Consider the following 22459-nt stretch of genomic DNA (forward strand, 5'->3'; position numbering starts at 1 on the left):
AGCACGTCAGATAAACCCCAAGGTGACACATCTAGAGCAGACTGTTGAGAGGAATCATTGTGTTTGACTGATTTTCTGAGCAACCCATAGATCTGGCACCTCTGAGAACAGATTTAGCAAGATGAGCTCTTGGTCAGAGTGATGGAACAGAAGGGCTCCATTTCACTTCCCTCCTTCAGTGGCCAATCAGGAGCACCTAAAGTACAAGCAGCTACAGCTCAGGCTGAAGATGCAGCTCCAGGTGAACAGGCAGGTGTCAGAACTCCAATCTGCAGGCTGAACCACTGCTAGCAGACACCCATTCTTCATGCATCCCAACCTGGATAAATGCTCTTATCTTTATAAAGTCTTAAAATTGGACTTTACGTTGCTCAGAAACTAAACCAAATGCACATTGTGTGCCCAAATCCTCGATCAGCTTCTACACTGTTTCATTTTAAAGAATAAACATGGAATGTAAGTGTATCCATGCTTCCTCAAGTGTCAGTAGGTCTGAATTAAGGCAATCTCCTCTAGTTCTTAAATTTCCTTCTGCTCCTGGAAAGTGTAACTGTCTCTAGCCTGACCTTACTCTAGGATTTATTTTTGGTTTTTTTTAAATAACCAAACCAAACACCAACAAAAAACCCCACAAATCAAAAACCCCTTTGATAAATGGGACATAGCAATAACCTTACATACATCACTTCCAGTTACAGCTAATAAATAACTACATGTAGACATAGCTGGAGGAGAGGAGGCTTGGGTTTGTTGCTGAGGGTTTGGAGGTTTGTTTTTCAAGTTGTTGTTATGTTTTGGTTGTGTTTGGTGGTTGTTGTTTTCTGTAAAGCAGCAGAGATCAGTGCTCTGCAAACAAACCAGCTGTTTGGAGCAAAAGAGGCAATCTCTCCTTCGGGAGAAAGAACGCTTGCATCTGCACCCTGTGCCAAGGGACAATTCTTTCAAGTGTGTCACTTACTGTACCAAAATAGATAGGGTGGAAGTTGATGTTTAAAAAAACCCAACCAAACACAAAGCGAAACATACACAACCAAGAGAAGTCATTAAAAATGGCAATTAAGTTGGCATATTTATGAACCATATAATATGTGCCTTCAGGAGAGGTCAAAGTAAGCCCAGTCTGATTTACCATGGCTGTAAGCAATTTCTGAACATTTCCACAGTAGTCAACATTTTGGGGTTTTGTTGGTTTTGTTCTTTGCCTTGCTTTGAGGGTTTTGTGTTTGTTCTTCTGTCATGAACAGTCTTGTGAAGACTAAAGACTTATATATATATTTATGTATTTGTGTGGTAAAGCTTACTTGTATTAACAAACACTGGAATACAAGGCTAAGAGCAAGGGATCCTGATTAACATAGAAATAACTAGTCATTAAACTTATCAAGTGGAAAATATTCTATAGAGACAATTTAACAAACAGGTGTAGACATTCAATAAATGCACAAAGTTAAAGATTTTTCTTCTTTTTATTTAAACACAAATACATTTACAGCATGCAGGTAAGTTAAAACTATATGGCGTCTTCCCCAAACCAATGGTTTTAATGCATCTTAAGTGTACTGAAGTTAAATCATATTCCACAGGTAGACTTGTCCTCATGTCAAATTTAGAGTTACACGCAGTAGTGAGTCAGCATTTAAGTTATGTAAATAATTTAGTTGTTCACCAGAAATAAATATTATTTCACCAAATTCCTATCCTAAACCATCTTTTAAAAAATATGATCTAGAGGAACAGAAAAATAAGAACCATTCAAAGACTGCAAGTTGAAAGAGTGGTGTTGAACATTCCTCATATAGACTGAATATTTTCATTTACAAAACCCAGTAATTGTCCTGTCCAGCTGACTTAGGACAGCCAAACCAGAAAAAAAAAGTTGTGTTTTCTTTTTCTTTTTTACATTTTGAGAGGCAGTTCTCCATAAACTTCATAAAAGGTTTAAAATAAAAAGTTTAAATATAAAAAGGTGATGTACACTGAGCTACAGGCTAGTTACCATTTAATTTATATTTTTAAACAGCAATTTTCAGCACCAAAACCTATTATAATTACCTACAGGAATGAAACCCCCATTCACAAGCATGAGGAAAAAAATCCTGCTTCATTTAAATGTATTTTAAAGAAGGTGGGTTTGTTTGTTCTTATGATTGTGTATTAACAAGTTAAGGTCTGAAAACCTGTAATTAACATTGAGAAAGGTAACAGAGTGCTGTTTGCATAATGAGAAATTTCAATATAGTTTGCGGTTCCTTTATTTTTGTCCTCAGTATGCTGCTGTCTTTAATCGTGCTTGAAAACTGCAAGTTCGGAGTGCCCGACAGCCTTAATGAGCAAAACAGTCTTATCAGCTGAAAACTCCAAAATAGTGACATTTCTGACGGATGCACTCAACCTTTAAAAACCAAACTATTAAAAATCCAGACTACTGTAGATATAGAAAAAGGTGGTTCAAGGTCTAAAATCTGACTACACTCCATCATAATATAAATATTTTGTCTATTTATAAAAGTTGAAAGTGATTTGCTGCCTGAACAGTGACAGAGTCTCTACTGTTTCCACAATAACTGATGAGTACTCAGCAAAAAAATCAGCACACAAGGTGGCACCACCTGGGTCTGGGAGGCTTATTGAATTCTTTCAGTAACATAAAGTTCCATCGTTCTCAAAGACCTAGTGACTCATTTCTATCCAGAATTCAACTGTTCTAAAACTTACAGTGGCTAAACCCTATGAATAAGTTAGGCAAATTATACTATAAAACTTTAAAACCCAGATGCAGCTCAGTGGGAGTACTGGAGCTCAAAACCAAAAAAACTCCATGTTTCATTTTGTTAACCAGTTTATAGGACTTTATTGCAAAGAGAAGAAAAATATTCAACAATGACTACTTTGGACATTTCATATACCTACTTAGAAATGGATTACAAATACAATTCAGGGTAGCACTTTATTTTTTTTTTAAACACATCTCTGGGATTTCCAGATACACTAATAAAGGATACAGCTTTTTAAAACTGATGTATCAGAATTCATTGGGCAGTTGCTGAATTTTTTTTAAATTCTAAGTTAAAATTTTAGCCAAAAATTCCAGTATTGTGTATGCAGTGGAATATCAAGTTAAATTTTAGATTGCACTTATTTCACTATTATAAAATAGTGACAGTGAACTACCACAGATACAGACAAATGGATAGACAGGTTCATCAGAATGAAGCAGAATGTTTTCACTCCACCAGACTGTACTGTGTGCAGAATCAGGAACAGGACAGATGGGATCATCCATTGCCAAAGTATTTTTTTTGTAAACTTAGGTTTACTCTTATTACTGTACAATATTTAATTCTAAATTACCCAATAAATGGGCATTTAATCAGATAACAGTTAAACAGCCTTGTTCATATTGAACTCTTCAGCTCTGTGGTGTAGCGATGGCAGTGCCTCACGGCAGCTGTCGTAAGCACACTTCAGTATTCTTACACTGTACAAATAAATTTAGTTGCAATGCTCCACGTAGCATTCCAAAAGAAAACTGCAATGTAGAGTGCCGTTCTAATTCAGTGGGACATGTAGTGTTATATGAAGTGAAAAAAATGAAAGTATACTTGAACACTGTTGCACATTCCCTAAGACGGTAAGATGTACACAAAGTAAGCTAAAAAATTTCAACTAAGATTTTTCTCAACGTACATTCAGCTTGGCACAGTGCAGGCTAAATTTAAGACATGAAAGACAAACTGTGTGATGAGCAGAGCTACACTTTAAGTAACATGTCGTTTTCAAGACGCCAAAATTGCACTCTAGGTTTTTTTTGAGAATCAGTTAGCAGAATTTGTAGAAGGGGGAAGAGCTGTACAGGCCAGGTATAATTTATACATTTTCAAAAAATAATCCTACAGTCCCCAAAGGGAGAGATTATTGTCATGGAATGACTCCCTCTAAACGATATCCGATCCTTTTCGCATTGCATCTACTTTTCAGCAACTGCAAATGAGAAAAATAACAGAGTTAAGTGCTTGTACCTCACAAGCCAAAAAAGCAGAGTTATTTACATTTACTGTAGACGACACTATTTAAATAGCATTTAAGAGTCCAATTCTTAGACCACTCAGACAATTGCCAATAAAACATCTACTTTATACTAAGAAATGCCACAATGCAAAGCATTTAAGCAATACTGTCTCTTACCAACAAATTTACAGTACGATAAACTGACTGAGCATCCAATTCTGATTGCCGTTAACAGAGTAAACATTACAAACATAAACCAATTATATGTTGCTACTTTTCCAGGCCAGCGAGAACTGTCTGGAAACCACTGACCAGCTGCTGCAGAGTTTTCACTTTACTGTTTTGTGAAGATGAAATAGGAATGAAGAGATCATTTGGCATCAATCATCCTAAAAAAGTTTAATTTTCATGGGCAAATCACAATTTAGCATCTCTGTATTTCTTTAGTATTTCCAGAATAATTTGTTAAACGGTGGTCTCTGAATGTAAAGCGGTACATCATGTTCCTACTGTACCAAAAGTTCTTCTCTAACCAGACATTCAGATGTTTAGTATCTGTATTAACCCCCCCAAAAGTATATGATGACAATACTATGGAGAAAAATGATACTGGCTACCTGACTATTCACAAGCTCAGAGCATTCTATTGAATGGTAAAATAAAGTTCAAAAAAGTTTTGTTCCTTTACTTCTGTAAGGGACAGGTTCTTCCAAAAATAAGATAGGAAAGCTGGAGTAAATTATGTCCACTCTCCCGTCTTTAAGTGCTAAACTCTGCATGGTTCTACAGAGAGAGGCAACATGCTGACATTAGAAGAATTATATGACAACTTGACAACTGCTTAAGGGATTCTGTAAGCATATTATGTAGGTGGTTTTTTATTTGTTTATTAAAAAGGTGTTCTAGTCAATACTTAGCAATCTTCATCTCCTTCACTATTTATCTACACATAGTCCAAAAGTCAAAGTGCTAAGTCTCCCAGATAAATTCCCCAGGACCAACAGTGAAAGCTCTTCTCCAAAGCAAGAGACAAGCTCTAAATTTAGTTATTTATGGCTCATTATATCAACTACTCTAAGTACTCTTAAAGAAGCATGAGACTAAACAGGCCCTCTTCAGTTAGAATTCCTGGCAACATCAGAGCATGCGCAAACTCTGGCTAAAGTAGGCATCTAAAATCAATTGTGTCAATCGTACCATGAAGTGTCTCTATATTGGACAGCTGAGCTAGATTGCCTTTATAGTCAGAGTAGCTACCTGAACATGAATTTCATCATACTAACATAATCAAGACTCCACAAATTGCCAGTTCCTTGGTCATTCAAGGTAAATGTTTACTAGGAGACACTACTGAGCAGAACCAGGTACCCTAACTAGTACTACGGCCTGGTTGCCTCTAAATCGGAGAGAAAACTTTGAAAAAATCAGTCACCTAATAAAAAGTAACAAATGTAAACAAGATTAACATAAGCCACTCTGGGGCCCTTGAAAAGAAAAGCACCCAGTGTTCAAGCAGCACACATTTCAGGAGTATTTTCAATCCGAAGACACAGATAACCTAAACTAAGGCAATGCCTTGAAGACATTTATACAAATGTTCCAAAGTGAAGATGACAGAGTGCAGCAAAGCATTACTGTTAGGTGACCAACAGACCATCTATAATGCAGATGTTAAGAGACATGATTCTGTGAGCAATTTAAGCATATTAAGTACCAGACAATTTGTAATTACTTAAGAAATTAGAGACATTTTCATTTAAGTGCACATATTAATTTCAGTTACTGTAACTGTATTTTAGCTAGGCTAACATTTTAATTTTACTGGATTAACACATTAATTTTTCTGTCAAATACTTCCAAATTACTGACACACAAAGTAGCGTGCAAACATAGTAAGAACAGCAAGTAAACAACATATAAGAATAGCGTCATTTTTAAATTTCATCACTGAATGTTTTCTGAAGAAAACCATATTTAAAAAGATATTGGCAAACCAAAATAATTTAAACTGTCCAGTCCTTTTCCAAACAGTAGCTATTGGCTGTGACTGGTAACTGTCTCCAACTGTTTTCACATTTTGTTCTACTTCAGCAGAACAACTCCAGAACTACTTTTTTACAACAAACACCAGTTTAATAACAAAAGCAGCGGCAGCATTAATCAGATGTACATGTATACTGTTCCTCTAACCATAAATTTCTGTAAAAAATAAAAAGTTAATCTGATTAATCAAGTCATTTTATGCTGCACAGTGACCTGTAGCAAAAACTAACACAAAATAGCATAATCACATATTTTTAAAAAACCCTATATGACAAACTTACACTTTGTCTTGCCGTCCTCCACCTCCACGCAGTGCAACTGGCTGGCTGTTCTGAGTGAATGCACCTCCACCACGAATTGCACTTGGATGGGTTGGAGAAGCTGCTGGATGTTGGCCAGGACGGATAGGCTTAGCTGCATGAAAAGCAACACAACTTACAAACTTAATCTTTGATTAACTGCAATTACTAATGCTTTATTTTAGAGCATCTCAAATGTAATAATCAAAATTGAATGCACTTTGAATAAGAAAACAAGTTTAGGAGATGGTTTTCTGAGAACCTAAAAGATTAGTAGCAACTATAAAAAACCTTGAAAAACAGACAAAGTTTCGCTTTTATTGTCTCTATTAAAGCTAGCAAAGCTTTTGCTAATGATTCTCTGCCCCACCTAATGCATTTCCCTGTATGAGAGGCATTTCTTGGCAATAAGAATGCAATAAGACACATCACTAGACAAAGTTACATGAGTGTTATGTTCCTGTAAGGAGTCATTATATCCTGCTGTATTTCCCACATCTACTTGATTAATAAGCCACTAGTTCCTCTGCTCTGCAAATGGTTCAGCATACTGATCGCTCCACAGACAATACTGTTTCATCAACTTCTTACCACCATACAAAAATACAACTTACTCTACTACTGAATTCAAAAATAGTAGTTTTGACGGGTAATGCACAAGCTGTATACACTTTGAAAAATTATGTTTTCAATCAGTTTTGCACAAGCTCTTAACAGGACACACACAACAGTATGACTTTACAAAATTCTGTAACAGCAAACAGAAGCATTTAAAGTTTCAGTAGGTAAGAGTGGATATAAAGTACCTACAGGCAGCAACTGTATCAGAGAAACACTTTCCAGTTTCTGCCTCATAGCAATTGATCTCCAGTAAGACATGACTAGTTCATCTAGATATAAGTAACAAGAGGCTTTATACCTGTGGTAAGCTCACTAGAGAATTCTGTTTGTCTTCTTGGAGATCACTTGAGAGAAAGATAAGACAAGAAAGCACCTGCCACCCAGCCAACACTTGAAGTGAACAAGAAAAACACTAAGTTTATCCTGCAACAGCTCTTTGCAGACCTACAGAATAGGAGCAGAGTTTAACTGCAACACTTATCTCAGTTGCATTTAAGGGAAATACACTGATGACAGAAGTCCTGACACAGGACAACAAAAAGGCTGGAACACATCGTTACATCTACAACAATAACCTAATAGGCACAGTGGAGCCCTCCACAGATCGCACACCCTTTTGGCCCTCATTGCTTGACAGTGTAATGGCAGCTGGAAGACCATGGGAATGTGACTGTTTTCACACCACACAGTAAGAAACATTACTAGCTACTACAAATCTTTTTTTCCATCCTTTTCCCATAGAGAGTACTACAGAGTATTGCATGTTTTGGAACAAAGAACCAAAAACATAACTAGGGATTTAGGATGATACCTGGGGGTGGAGGGACAGACAAACCCACAAGATCAAGAGACAGAAAGACACTTTTTTGTTATTTAAGGTGATGGCTTAATCTCTCTCCTTGCTTTGGAATATCTACTTAATCTTAGAAACTGGAAGGGAACTGGCATGATGTTACAGACTTGAGACTCACATTCAGTGTATTGTTTTGTTCTAGGGAATGGAACACATGTTCAGGCTAGAACATGCTACCAGCAAACCAGCTACCAGAACATCCAGCTACCAGGAAAAGACCTATTTCAAATACAGAAAAACATACAACCAAGCATACACCACCACCCAACACACAGTCTATTAACAAAAACATAACCCATGGTAGAAAATACATCATGTTCATGCATGCAGTTCCAACTAAGGTTGAAAGGTGCACATGTGCACAAAGATCACAAAAATCAGGAGACAGATGAAGTTTTACAGGGCAAGGGATTCTTAACTAACCAATTTGTGCAGAATGTCCTCTTCTGGCCATATTCTTGGATCTTACAGCTTCCTTTATACGATCTACTTCTTGCTGATACCGTTTGCGATCACGAGAAGCATTCTCTTTGGCTTCCTTCAGTGCAGACTCCAAAGCTTTAACTCTTTCAGCTGTAGCTCTAAGTCGCTTCTCCAGTTTAGGAAGCTCACAGCGAAGATCTGCATTATCACGTACCAGCTACAAAATAAAAATTGATTATTTTCTTGATATCACTCTTACAGGGAGAGCCGATCAAATGGCCTCTAGCCCCTACAAAGGTGAAGCAGTAGGACTACTATACTGTCTTTGCTAGAGCTTTTAGTAAATCTAATAGCTCATCAGTAAGATTGTCATTTGAAAATCAGTTACTGTGGAAGAACATGCTACCCAGCATCGGCACTTAAAGTCTACATTCTTCTTCAGAGACAGGCAAGCAACCCCTAGGCTGACATATTAACTCTAAAACACCAACTTGGATCTTCTTCAGTTTAAATGCAGCTATTTTGTTACATACCCACATGTACTTAAAATAGCTATTAGTGTACTTTACAGGAAACCCTGAGTGTGTCTCTGGATATAAAATAGACTAAAGATGTAGTAGTATTTAATTATAAAACAGTTACTTTATGACCAATATGCATTCAATCATTTCCATAACCATGGATCTAAAGTAGTTTGTTTTTAATTAAAACTTGAAATTAAGCCTCATTGTACCTGCTTGTGAACCTTTGTAAGCTGTTCAAGATTATTCTCAAGGAAGGAAATCTTCTGTTTTTGTGCAGCACTGCCTCCTGTATCATCCGAGTCAATCTCAGCACTCTGCAGTAACAAAGGCATGGGGAGGAAGAGGCTGAGTACAAATCTGAACTTGCATATTAAAATTAAACAAATAAAAGAATACACTGCATAAAGACCAATTCCTAATTTAGTTCTAAACTGAAATCTACACAGCATTCTCAGAAACACCATGTTTCACTACAGCACCACATTACCTTTTTCACCCTAGTAGCCAGATCTTGAACAAACAACTTCCGAAGATTGTGTAGAGTCTGAAGTTCTTTTGCCTACAGTTAAGGACAAGAAACAATTTCAAAATATTTAAAATAGCTCTGAAGGGAAAAAAAACCCCACACAAGTACTGATATTTGCTTTAGAATATATTCTGACTATCTTACCACAGTCTCTTCCAAACCCTTTAAATCTTGTCTTGCTTGTTCCCGTCTGTCCTGCATAACCCTAAAAGAGAATAAAATTATCCTGAAACATCTGAGCAAAACTGGAAATGTTAATGTTTTAGGAGACTACAGTGATAAACACTATATGGTAAAAATGAAACATGTCTTTCAGTTGAAGACCTCCATTAAAGATGTAACCATATTGAAGGAATACAAACAAGTGTATTCAGATAAATAAATTCTAAGTTTCTAGAATAGGTAAAGACAGACTTAAAATTAGGTCAAGGGTGAAGACTTGGCAATCTTATCCTACAAATGATCTTTGCTCTGACCAGCTGGGATTGTAAGCATCACATGAGAGATAAAGGATTTTTCTTTGTTTTGTTCTCCCACCTCACCACTAACACCTTTGCCAAAGCCAGCATCGGAACACAAGAATTAAAAAAAGCGTAAGGGAACTGTTACAAGCCCATTCCAGTCTTAAAGCATGCAATACTTAGATGTACATTGAGAAGTTACTTACTCAAACACACAGCATATTAACAAAGAAAAAGTTGTGGCCTTCATATCTTTCTTAACTTTACTTCCAATTTAAAATATTAAGGCAGTGCAAAGGTTTTAAAGTTAAGTTCAAAAAGGCTCTGGAGCCTCTCTAGTAGATGCATCATACAGTGAGAGCCACTTCATCATATTAGGTCACTACAATTTAAAAATCTAAGTGTTCCCACACACATTTGTTTTATGCACCGTAATCACTTACGTAAGTTCATGTAGCTTTCTACTTTTTTCCTGATCAGTCGCTTTCAACTTCTCATGCTCAACTCTAAGACGTTCCTGTTCAAGCATCATCTTCTGGTTTTGGCTGAATACAGAAAGTAAATATTATATCCATTATTTAAACTAAATCCTCCAGACATGACATTCAGTAAAGCAACACAAGTTTGAAAGAGACTGCTGAAGGAAATCCTTGTCACATACTTCCCACTATACTGTGCTTCTGTATTCACAGAGTCTGGAGACATTTGGCACTACTAAAATAACCATTACTTACTCTTGAAGTTCAGTGATAAGTTTCTCTTTTGCATCAACTTCATCTCTTAGGCTACTGATTTGTTTCTGATGCGTCTCACGATGGCTCTGAATTTGCTGTTCCACAGCTTGCTGTAGGATAAAACAGTATGTATTATATGATTTTAGAACTTGACATACTTCACCTTGTAGGTTTGTTGGTGGTGGTTTTTTGGTTGGTTGTTTGTGGGTGGTGTGTGTGGGGGGGGTGTTTGCTTTTTTGTTTGTGGTGGTTTTGTTTGTTTTGTTTTAAATGATGAAATTAACTTACCTTGACTTCATTTGCAGTTTGAACTTTATTTAAGTGCTCTTTCTCCATCTCATGGACTTTTTCTAGTAGGGATGGAAGAGAGAAAACACATTTCAGCCAGGTAACTAGGCCATCACAGGGAGGATGTAGTTAATGCCACCTTCCCTTCCCAACACCTTAAAATTTGGAAGTAGTCCCCTCTCTCCACAGAGATCCATTAAATCAGTAGCATCTCTAATTTAATCCTATCCATAGCAGTTCTTTCAAACAGCAAACATGCTTTCCCATTGATTAATTCTACATATTCAGTAGCAAAAAGCTATTCTACAGCTCTGGCTTTCAACGTAAATGGAACAGAACAACTCTGTTTATCACTATATACTTAAAACGGTGGTGGTGCTGCCTGCGGTGTAGGGAGGCAATTCCTACCCTGTGCTCGGAGTTGAACTAATTCTTCATTAAGGGAATCCACAGACTCTTCCAGTTGTCTCTTTTTCTGTTCCACATTCTGAAGATACTCAGTCAATGACTTGATCTTGGCTTCATGCTTGTAGAATGGAAAGATTAATTTACTTTGGAACCGGGTATGACAGAATTGCATTTGCATAAACAGTTCATACTTATTTTTAAACAAGTAATTTGATCTCAAAACAAAAATGATGCCAGCTAAACTCTTAAGACAAATATGACTATTCAAGTAGATCTGTAGTGTATTCTGTAAGAAAATGTCATTATCCTGGATTGGAATGAAATACATTTTGGCTGGGAGAAGAGACATTTTGAATGTTAAACACTGTCAGAGGCAAGAGAGGCCCACTTTATTTAGAAGACTGCACTGAAATATGCATCTCCTGATTTAAAAAAAGATGACCATCTGTATGTATATCAAAATATAGAAAAATAAAATTGCATGTGTAGATCACAATTTTCAGAAGTCGTAAAAGTCATATTACTGATCTTTTCTAACAATCACATTAAAATGGCCTTTCTCACATTAGAAGTAAATTTAATTCTCACATTAGAAGTCAATTCAATCTGCTATGCAAACCTACTACAATTTTACTGTGCTATTACTTCCTCTCCCACTTCCAACTTGCTGCACTAAGTAGGCAGAGTGCTCATGAGCCACTGCTTCTGCAACACTTGTATTTGTCAATGATCCTGTAATGGAGAATGTATGGACACTAGTATTTAATACAAGTGCTACAAAAATGTTACCAGGCTACAGATATATTGCAGAAACTCTGACATCCTGTCACACAATTACTCTGAAGCATCTAAACCAAACAGAGTATTGACGATACAGTTGAGCTTTGTGACTGCTTGATCACAATGTACTTTGTTAGGTGACAAAAAGAAATTACAACTTCCCCACCCTCTAGCAGGTTAATAAATTCAAAAGAACATTTAGGAATTACACGGTAAAGAAACATTTACCTGTGAGATTCGGAGCTGGCAGGCAGCCAACTCCTTTTCATTTTCTTCCATTTTCTTATTGCTTTCAGCTTGCGTGCCTTCTAACTGTTTGCAACGTTTTACCATTGTTTTTACTTCTGATTTCATTTTACTAATGTACAGTCTCGCAACTGTGAATTCTTCATCTATCATGCCGGTTCCCTCAGGCTGCTGAAAAGCATGGATTGACAGGTTTAGAAAGCTCAGATAACAAAACAGAATTAAAGAAGTGCTGGAGCAACTTAGTGCCCAGGACATATCCCCTGCCTTTACTAATCATCAGAACATTTAAAGATCAAAATGAAACGTTAAGTTTTCTGATTATTTAGAAGTTTGTAATGAGTCACCTGAAGCAGGAAATAGTTTACTACATATTTCTAACACTGCCTGCATTCTTGTCCTACATTGATCTTCTAGAGTTATCTTTTATTTCAGTTCTTCATTCCATTTTCAATACAACATAATAACACTTATATCAAAATCCTGATTGCCACTGTAGGTCAGCATTAGATTTCCAAGACAATGCTGTTGATTCTGACCATAGAGCAGTTTAACGGTACGAATGAAAAACACTACTTCAGAAAAAAAAAAAAAAATTAAAGTCATACCTGCTCTTTCTTTTCTTTGCATAATCAAATTTTGTTCAGGACCTAATTAAGTCACAGTATAAGCAATGGATAAGCTTATGCTCAAATTATTAATATATATGAGGCTTTCTATGGTGATTATTTTTATTATACTAAGAAAACTGACCCCATCTGGCCACAATGTATGTGTGTACTATAAGGCAATAAAACTTGCAGTGACTAATCCTTACCTTGACATCATTATTTCCTACTGCAATTCCTATCTCTGCAAGATCTTTTAGTAAGGAGGCCATCATTTCTGTTGCTCGTTTCTTCTGGTGGTTGGTCATTTCTTTAAGTTTCTGAAGTTCGGCATCTATACTGGCTAGAGTGACCTACAGTAAAAGAAGTTACACTTTGATAAACAAAACATACTCTCGTTTTTAGAACTAGTTTCAAACTATTTAAATACAGTAAAATATGGTTGCCTACTGAAACATCCCATTTTTATGGCTAAAATCAGATTAGTATCAACCTAGGTGAACATACCATACAGTAAAAATTAAGACGTCTCAGAGTGACAGTATTTCTTCTGAAAGAAATGTAAAGTACTGCGGACAGAGGCCCTCAGCTTACAAAATAAAATCTTACAACTCTGCAACAAAATTCAACGCTGTTAAACAGTATTCAGAATTATATACAGTTAAATATTACAGAGAACTGCTTTTATAGAAAGAAGGTACATGGACAGCAGGCCTAACACTTTTCACCATATTTTGGTACAGGAAAGTAATTTGAGCTTTGCCTGCAGAGCTGTTAACTCTTTCCTACCTGCAAATCAAAAAACGGCACCCAATTCCGAGAGTTCATAAGCACTACACTTACTCTAGAGCAGTTTTTCAGCAAGTTTGAGCTGCAGTGGTTAGAACAGCTGCAGCTCAGCAGCTGGCATACTCAAAAGTTGTCTGTTCTTCGTTGTCCAGTTGAAAAAAAAGACCTAAGGTTTACAGCAGAAAAGTTTCAGCCAGTGATACCAAAGGGTGGTTAGTGCACGGGCTAGCTAGAACCTTGAATGTTTTCATTTTACTGCATCTCAGAACAGTTGTTGCTTTCTTGTGGACTGAGTTATTCATGATACTCAATGGACATTATCTATATTATCTAGAATCACTTGACTGTCTATAAACTAATCAAAATGAACAATGCAAACAAATAATAATTAAAAAACCCAACACAGAAAAAAACAAGCCACACACTTCAGAATCATATACATACACAGCTAGTCTATTCTACCAAATTTTAAATGTTGCTCTTAATAGGAAGACCAGAGCTGATATGACTTTTGGTTGACCTGCAAGTGATGTAAGTTACCAATAAAGATTATTCAAATCAGCATACTTAGAAATTTAAAAAGAAGTTTCATGATCTTATGAACATCAGTTTTAATGCCAGTGTTCTGTCTAGTCAAATCTTTCTAACTAAAAATTAAAAGCCACGTTCAGTAGAAGACCCAGACCCATGCAATTTTCACATTCAAGAATGTGTCCACAATGCCAGCGAATGCCACACTGATTCTTTCCATTACTTAAAAATTTATGATAATAGGTAGAATATTAACTGTTGAAAACTCATTGAAGTCTGCCAAATGATTGGCTTCCAAAACTGTTAGTCAATTCAGAAACTATGCAGGTGTGTAAGGAGGTATATTGTATTAATCCTGTGCGACTGATGCTGCATCTGTACTTTAACCAGGCTGATCTATAGGAGTATGTGCTCAGCATTCCGGATTACTCCTTGCAGAAAGTAAAATAAATTGCTTATTTTTGAAGGCATCAAGGTAAGTTATTTTACATGCCATAAATACAGCAAGCAAATACACATTCCTTTCATGAAAAGCTGCCATGTTCTCGCTGCAACCTCAAGACTGGAATGAGCAGACTCTTAAGTGAGGATTAACCCAACTGCACCAGAGAGGCAAACAAAACTGAATCAGATCATCAGCATGTAATGGAAGTGTTAACTTCTGACATTGTTCTGAATATTCTTCAGGTAGTAAAATGCCATATGTACTAGAAAGATGAGGGCTATCAAGGTCAGTATCCACTCCTCATTTTTCTGAAGCTTACTGGTTTTAGAAAATCATTCTTTGCAAAAACTAAAGTTTTAGACTTAGGCTCCCTTTAAATGACTTCAATACAGGTAAGGCAAGAAAAGTTACTTAAAAACTGTCAGTAATTTCTTATCCAAATTTCATACCGATTTTTGATTGAGTTCATCACTAAGTAGTTCATATTCTTTTGCTTTATCTTCTACTTCCTGAGACTTCTGATCATAGTTGACAGCGAGTTCTTCAAGGGCTTGTAACACCTCTTTCACTTCCTCTTTAGAGGCATCGTTTTCAGCCTGAAGGCGATTCAGCTCTGCTTGCAGGTTGTCTTGGTCCCGCCTGGTCGATGCTAAGAGCTGCAACGTTGACAGAGATTTATTTTAAATTGCAAAAACAAATAATCATCAAGAAAATTCCATGTAAAAGCTGAATCTTATCAGTGCTTTTGGCCACTACAATAGCTCATATCTACATTTTTGGTGTCTAGCATTACAGGTACAGTAAGAGTACAACAAACAATTAAATTTACCTATATCCATAGTTCTTTAGCTTTTAAAAGTATTTTCAAAGTGGAAATGATTACTAATTGAGACACATTAGGACTACAACTGGACACACAAATTAAATATTTCAAGTTCAAAACAAAGTTATTGGATACTAGTAATGAGTCTGAAACTGTCAACAAGCTAGGGACTAAAGTTCCAGCATTTTAGCTCTGTTAGCTGCTGAAGAATTACTAGACAATGTGAATGGTTGTTAAAAAGGAAGATTTGTTTATTTAAACAAAACTAAACAGTAGCTCCAGCTTCCTGAGTCCTCAACCCATTTCCTTCTCGCCACATACACAAAGATTATTTTTTTTAATCTTTGTTCTATATAGAACTATGTTTTCTAGTATCTTGGCTAAATGAAATTAGAAATTACTAATAGGTACTTTCACCATGTAATTAAGTTACATAATTGGTAACATGCATACAAATAATTTGAATATTTTAGCAGGTATGGTCTGAAGAAACAGTTGCCTTTTCCTTTATGGGCCATTACATTTCCCTCCTCCCCCTTCTCTCTCTGCACAGCAACTGACCAAAAGTAAACCTTAAAACAGATTTCTTACAGTAAATGGAGGTATCTTCAGTTTTGACAAACTGCTAACTTTGCATCGGGAATGCAACTGCTGATGTTTTGCATAAAATATCTCAATTCTGTTTCTCTTCATGGATACTTAAGGTTCCAGTAAACTGGCTTAAGTTTAACCATTAGCACAGTGTAGGTGGTGGGAATGAATATGCACAACATTTAGATAAGGAATAAAACAGCTACTGTACAGCAGTAAGTCGTCATTCTACTACCTGGTCATAAACTTGCAACCTATTCAGAACATCTCCAATTTATTTAAAGGAAAGACAAAGAGAATAAAGATGCAAGAGTGAAACTCACCTCTTCCTGATCCAACATCTGTGTTTTCAGTTTTTCTACTAGTTGGCTCTGCTGATTAATTTCTTCATCCTGCAGTTGAAGTAAGACACTGTTAATAAACTGACAAATACCACTCAGAAAAGATAAACTAAGAGAGAACAGATGTTAGACATCTAACTTGTTGACATTCTGAGACAATTACACAACTGAAAGCAATAAAAGTAAAAAAAAAATAATCCTTTCGATTTCACTGACTGATCCATTAGCTGCTTAACCTGGCATGTACATGTAAAATACCATGTTTCGAAGACAAAACTCTTATACCTGTGCTTTTGCAAGTCCTCTCCTAGTTGTTCTAACTTCTAAGAAACAATTAAGATATAATTACAAGATTTTTTCCTCTCCAAATTTAGTACTACTGCTTAAATTTAAAATTACATTCAAATAAAATATGCATAACATGGCAGGAAAAAACTGCCGCCCTCAAACTACTCATTCTCCTGCTTTCTCATTATTTTCCTTTTTCGGGTGCAGTAATATTCCAAACAACCAGCTGGGAATGTTCTACACCCAGAAAGCAGAAACAGCATTCAAGATTCTCATTAACTTTAGCTTCTTAACTTTAATTTTTATCCTTTTTTTTTTTTTTTTCCTATGTACTGATACTTTAGTTTTCAGGACATTTTTAGTAGTTTCAGCAAAGGAGAAGAGCAATTACAAATATCTCAGCACCAGATACGGCAATTTTGATTTCTCTTAATCAGAGCTTCAGAACTAGAGTAGGGACTCCCAGTAAATACTTAACCAAGCTGTACTAACAAATGAAGACTGGCAAATTAAATATTGCACAATATGTAGCAAATCTATCTTGAGCTATAATGTAAGAATGGCATACCTTGTCATCCAGTTGTTTGTACAGTTTGGCAATTTCTTCCTCACATTTTCTTCTCTCAGCATCAGTGAAGTTGCCAGTTACTCCAATTGTGGTAGCTGGTGTATCATTAATAACAGTAATATCCTTGTCCACTGCAAAAGCTTCTAAGTTGGCCTTCTCCTTATCAAACTGTTCATCAACTGGTACAGTCTCCCCTTAAAGAAAAGAATATAGTTTTAGTACAGTCAGCCATGAAGTATCTTCCACAAATTTAGCCTTGAGAAGTGTTACGTACTCCTTACTAATAGTACTGCTCCACAGTTAATAAGCAATTAAGTTCACATGGTTACATGATGAAAAAAAATTACCACTAGATCACCCAAACTATTTCCTGCTCACCACAGAACATTATATTTCACTCAGTTACTGCTATAAGCTCCAAACATCACATCGAACTGTATCTTCTAGAAAAGCACCAAACTTGTCCTTTCTTTTTCCCTTGGTAGTTTGTTTTCCTAGGTAGCCATATTAAATTTACACTGCTTTGCTTCCAGTTTAAAATTTTTTTTCAGTTACACTTTTATCCTCTTATGTTCATTAAGCCTTTTCTGATGAGAAGACTTTCCTAACTTCACACAGAAAAAAATGCCACATGCTAATCAAGACACTTCTCCAGTAAACTAAATTCCTTAGCACCTTACTACAAAACATTTCGTTCAGACCTTTGAAGGTATGGGCTCTTTCTACATTCTACTGAGCTTATTTAAGTGAACCCATTTTTCTCAGATTTACATCAGGATATGGTGCAGTTGTCTACAAGATTACAAAATCATCTTCTATAGCTGCCAAACTCCAGCACAGATCTGTAAGTATGACCTCTGTTCTCCTCAATTTAAGGCTTCATATTTAACTTGTGTTTTGTCAGACACTTCAATTGATAAGAAGTTAATTACTTACGAAGAAAGAATGTGCACACATTCTGCACTGTCATAGATTCGGCATTTTGGGTGGGGTTTTTAGTCTATTAATGTGTTTGAGTTTTAAACAAGGATAAGATCTTGTGATATCATTTTGTTTAGTTTTCTAATTCAAACTATTAGCCTCAGTTTCCGCATTTACAATATCATTTTTTCTCCCCCAAAACAAGATTTTTAGATGTAACTCTAGCTTTGCTAGTAAAGCAAGTGTTAAAGAACCTAACACCAATATACTTTCAGACATTTTTGCCATTATGGTATTTAGAAGTTGTTCCAGCTGCAATACAGTGGAAGACATGAAGTTCCACCATCAACTTAATATCTTAGCTTTAATATTTTTATTACTGTCTTGCATAGTGCTCTTAATTATTCCTGGTATCCTGAAGACCAAGGCAGTGCCTATTGTCTCTCCTAAAGTTTATAGAACAAAAATACAATTGCTTCTCACCGTTCCGCCATCTGTTGAGTTCATTTTCTAGCCACTGTATAGTGTTACGCAGAGTCTTGTTTTTCTCCTTTTCCTTCTCATACTTTTTCTTCCATTGTTCTGCAGTGAGCTCCACGTTGACACAGACTGTGTTCTTAATGGTCTTTGCTCTACAGAGAAAGAGCAAAAAGCTCTGAAACTTCATTTTTAAAGAAAGGAATTAAATAAAATTTCTGCATATCACTGGTGAAAGCGCAAACATTCCCACCTCTTCCAAAAGATTATTTCCACTCCCTGACAGTTGACTATTCTTTTCATTGCATTGGTACAACTGTGAATGGATGGGGCAATACAATACACTTTGGGAAGGCTGAAAAATCTCAAGCTGGTTGAGCTGGAAAAATTCAGCTGCAGACTTTCACCTGAAAGAATTCTTGTCAGGACAGTATTGCACAGCTTTGAACAAAGGGCATCCTTTACCACATGTAGCAAACATTTCTCCAGTGGAGAACATAACACCTTTAAGGTGTAAACAATCTAGCGTATTCAAGAAACAGCTCATTTCAACCTAAAAATCCAGTTACTAGATCTCCATTAACCAACAAGGTGTACAAGCTATAAAGTTCAGATGTGGTTACCTAAGTTCAGTGAAGCAAATCTCATCCAAAGACTTTGGAGATGAAACTACAGCACTAACAATATATCTTCATGAAGCTAACATACAGTTTTCACTTTAGTGCCATGTCTCACTTCAGTAATTTTTCTGTATAGTCTCCTACTACCAAATACCTGCTTTCCCAAGACCAAAACAGGAAAAAAGCTTAATGGTAGTTAGAAATTCCACCTCCCATATTACAACTCCTTTAAGCATCTTTCTGCAAAGATATTCCACCATATTTTTAAGAATTTTTGCAGTCATCTAGTCTGCTTTCTATAACAAAACACTTCTCTGAAAAGAACAGTGGTGAACTATCTTGTCGAACTAAAGTGGAAGAGGTACCCTAACACAGAAGACTAGATGAACTAACTAAAATGCTGACAGCTTCTCTCATGTGCTCCAATAAACTAAGTGATTAAATCCAGTGGTCAGGAACTGGAGTATTATGATGAAGCATTAATAACAGAAGAGATATCTAACAAAATACCAAATTTGAAATGGGTACTTAAAAAATACAATTACAAATGACAGAGGAATTTAGAAGTAGTAATTCAAATGTTACTGGAATGCTAGATAAGGAAACAGATCAGAAGACATAATTCAGCAGGCTATCAAACAAAGGGTTGCAGGGGACGGGCTCCCTGGTAAATAAAGGATTAAACTTAAGGGGGGAGAACTCCTCCCTCTCTCCTTCCACTTCAGGAAAAAATTTTAAAAAAAAAAACAAAACAAAACAATTTTTTTTTTAAAAAAAGAGTATTAATTCCTGTCCGAGGCTATACATTAAACTGCATTTTGAACCAAACTATATGCTGTCCTCCTGAAAATACAGTCTTCAGGATCTGGCCGAGTTTAAAGATTTTTATATAAGAAAGATCTCAATACTTAGCTATGCATGCACTGAAGAATGCCAGAAAGAAAGTAAACATTCTAATTGATTTGGTTCAGGAATGTTTACATAGTAACTTATTTCTCATTCTGGGTTTATTTATGAACATAGTAAGAACAAAATATCAAGCCATTTGCTCACCTTTGGCCAAACAGAAGAGTAGATTTAGTTTCAGATTCATTGTATGAAGATGGAGAACAGCAAATAACTATAGTGGTTCTGCAATTACCCCCTAGTGAATCTTGAAGGATTCTGGTCATTTTGCTATCACGATATGGAACATAAGTCTACCAAGAAAATGGTTAAAAATCAGTCAGTCATGTTTTTTTCAGACACACTATTTAATTCATTGAAACAAGAGCTATACTTTTGCTAGGTATAATTTAATTAGAAAGACATTAAATTCTACTTTAATTCATAAATCATAAGACTGAACACACACAGGTTGGCATAAAATTCTCCTTCCATGTTTGGTAACTTCTAGAGTACAAGAAAACTTTCACCATGATGCTTAGGCGCCTCAACATTAAATGGAACTTTATTAATCATCAGCATCAACACAGTACAAGAATAACAGTTATTTGTAAAGTGCAATTGGATTAGCTTAAGAGACTTAATGCATATCCCTGAGATCAGGAAAGAATTTCTGTGTAATATCTTCAGAGATGCAAATCTTTAACCTTGAAGTATAAAAACACAAAAGAGAACACTTACACTGCTTTCAGCCAAAGCTGAGATGACGTTTCCAAGAGCAGACAAAGACTTGTTGATGTTCTTGGCCTCATCCAGCACAGCACCTTCTGCTCCAGTTTTACTAACCTATACAATATTTCGGTAAATTACTAAATGTATCTTCAAAAAAACACCTTCCATGTTTAATATAAGACTTGAGTAATTTTTTCACTTCTAAAGTCAGTCTCCTTGACTTTGTGAACTACTCATAAGCAAGGTGGATTAGAATAAGCAAACTCCTCCTCCATCTTTCCCTGATTCACCATCAACCTTTCATTCAGAACTCAGCGTTTGAAGATATTTCTGAGTTTTTTAAACTGAAGTGAGTATCTTCCTTGCAAAGTACACCTTTTCATAGAAGACAGAAGTTTTTAGCTATACATGTATCAAATAAACAACTTCAAAAGTTGTTTGACATTTGTCAAAAAGTTTTAATTCCATAAAGTAGAAGGAAATAAGTGTTACAAATAGTTTGTCCAGAGGTCATCCTTAACAAACAGACAAACCAACCACACCAGACACCACCAGCCCCCTGGGAAATATAAACAGAGTCTATTTTAGCAAAATTTGGGAGAACAAATTTTAGAGGCTGAATATGACCTATTCAAGTGCTCTAGGAACTTAAGTAGATATCAGCAGAAATGTGAAGGAAATCTACCCTGACACCATTCTATTTACATCAGCTCTTTTGCCTCAAGAGTTGAATTTGACTTACAGTTCTGTAACCCTTCCTTTACTGCTTTTTTTCACCAAGCTGTGATCACAACCATAACTAAGCAATTCTTTTTGCTTGTGTTTAAACTAACCCAAGACAAGGGATCAGAAAACCTCATGTATTTCAAAAGGACTGGGAGAAGCACAAAAGCAAAATTCGAAATCAACTGTGAAAGGAACGAAGCTACAGGGAAAGGAGACCTGAAGCCCAGCCCTTTTAACTTTGTTCTCACTTTAATGAGAACGAAACTGGAAGCATTCAAAAAAGAAAAAAAGACCATTACTAAGAAACACATTTCAGAATAAACACAGTATCAGAGACAACAATAAGGCCATAGAACAATGACATGAGGAAAGACAACAGCAAGCAGAAATGACTGAAAAAAGCTGGAGACAAAGATTGGGATAAACCTAGAAGCAAAGAGGAAAAGAACATCAAAAATTCAGTTCTTAAAAGGCTAATCACAGTCTGTAAGAAGTGATACACTCAAAATGGTAGATATTTCCTTCTCTGCTTTAAGCCACTGACACAGGAAAGCAAGCTGTCATTTTAAATAATGATGATCAGAATTTCAGATACAGAAACTTGGTACCACTGGATAAGAAAATTCGGATATTCCACATCCATAAAACTATTTATTTCAGCACCTGGCTAGCCAACATACCTGCACACTTTTTGTGCTCTCGCAGATACCGAGACTGAACTCCAGCCTATTTCCCCACCCCATTCCATGTTTACAAACCCTCACTGCAGAAATGCAGATCAGCTCAAAGAGGTAGCATCGAATAGCCAACCCAGACTAGGATTCAGAAACCACTTTTCAAAGTCAAAATTAAAACGCTTCAGAGATGACAACTGAACAATCAGTATTACATTAACATAAA

The 22459-nt window shown here is 36.1% G+C and overlaps 1 protein-coding gene across 1 annotated transcript in view; it reads right to left on the bottom strand.

Annotated features, from left to right (window-relative positions):
- Positions 1 to 1501: 1501 nt before the first annotated feature.
- The window catches only part of KIF5B (kinesin family member 5B), a 34933-nt gene continuing 13975 nt past the window's right edge, over positions 1502 to 22459 (bottom strand). Inside the window, exons 9-26 of the mRNA XM_080339995.1 lie at positions 20843 to 20947; positions 20270 to 20415; positions 18603 to 18751; positions 17199 to 17392; positions 16325 to 16393; positions 15037 to 15243; positions 13032 to 13175; positions 12197 to 12385; positions 11189 to 11306; positions 10781 to 10842; positions 10493 to 10602; positions 10202 to 10303; positions 9442 to 9502; positions 9259 to 9330; positions 8981 to 9085; positions 8248 to 8464; positions 6333 to 6465; positions 1502 to 3981 (exon numbers count right to left, since the gene is read on the bottom strand). Of these exons, the coding sequence (XP_080196121.1) occupies positions 3975 to 3981; positions 6333 to 6465; positions 8248 to 8464; positions 8981 to 9085; positions 9259 to 9330; positions 9442 to 9502; positions 10202 to 10303; positions 10493 to 10602; positions 10781 to 10842; positions 11189 to 11306; positions 12197 to 12385; positions 13032 to 13175; positions 15037 to 15243; positions 16325 to 16393; positions 17199 to 17392; positions 18603 to 18751; positions 20270 to 20415; positions 20843 to 20947 (2190 nt within the window). The 3' untranslated portion in view covers positions 1502 to 3974. The remainder of the gene's footprint in view (positions 3982 to 6332; positions 6466 to 8247; positions 8465 to 8980; positions 9086 to 9258; positions 9331 to 9441; positions 9503 to 10201; positions 10304 to 10492; positions 10603 to 10780; positions 10843 to 11188; positions 11307 to 12196; positions 12386 to 13031; positions 13176 to 15036; positions 15244 to 16324; positions 16394 to 17198; positions 17393 to 18602; positions 18752 to 20269; positions 20416 to 20842; positions 20948 to 22459) is intronic.

Source organism: Nesoenas mayeri, assembly GCF_963082525.1.
Source record: "Nesoenas mayeri genome assembly, chromosome: 2".
NCBI classification, from domain to species: Eukaryota; Metazoa; Chordata; class Aves; order Columbiformes; family Columbidae; genus Nesoenas; species Nesoenas mayeri.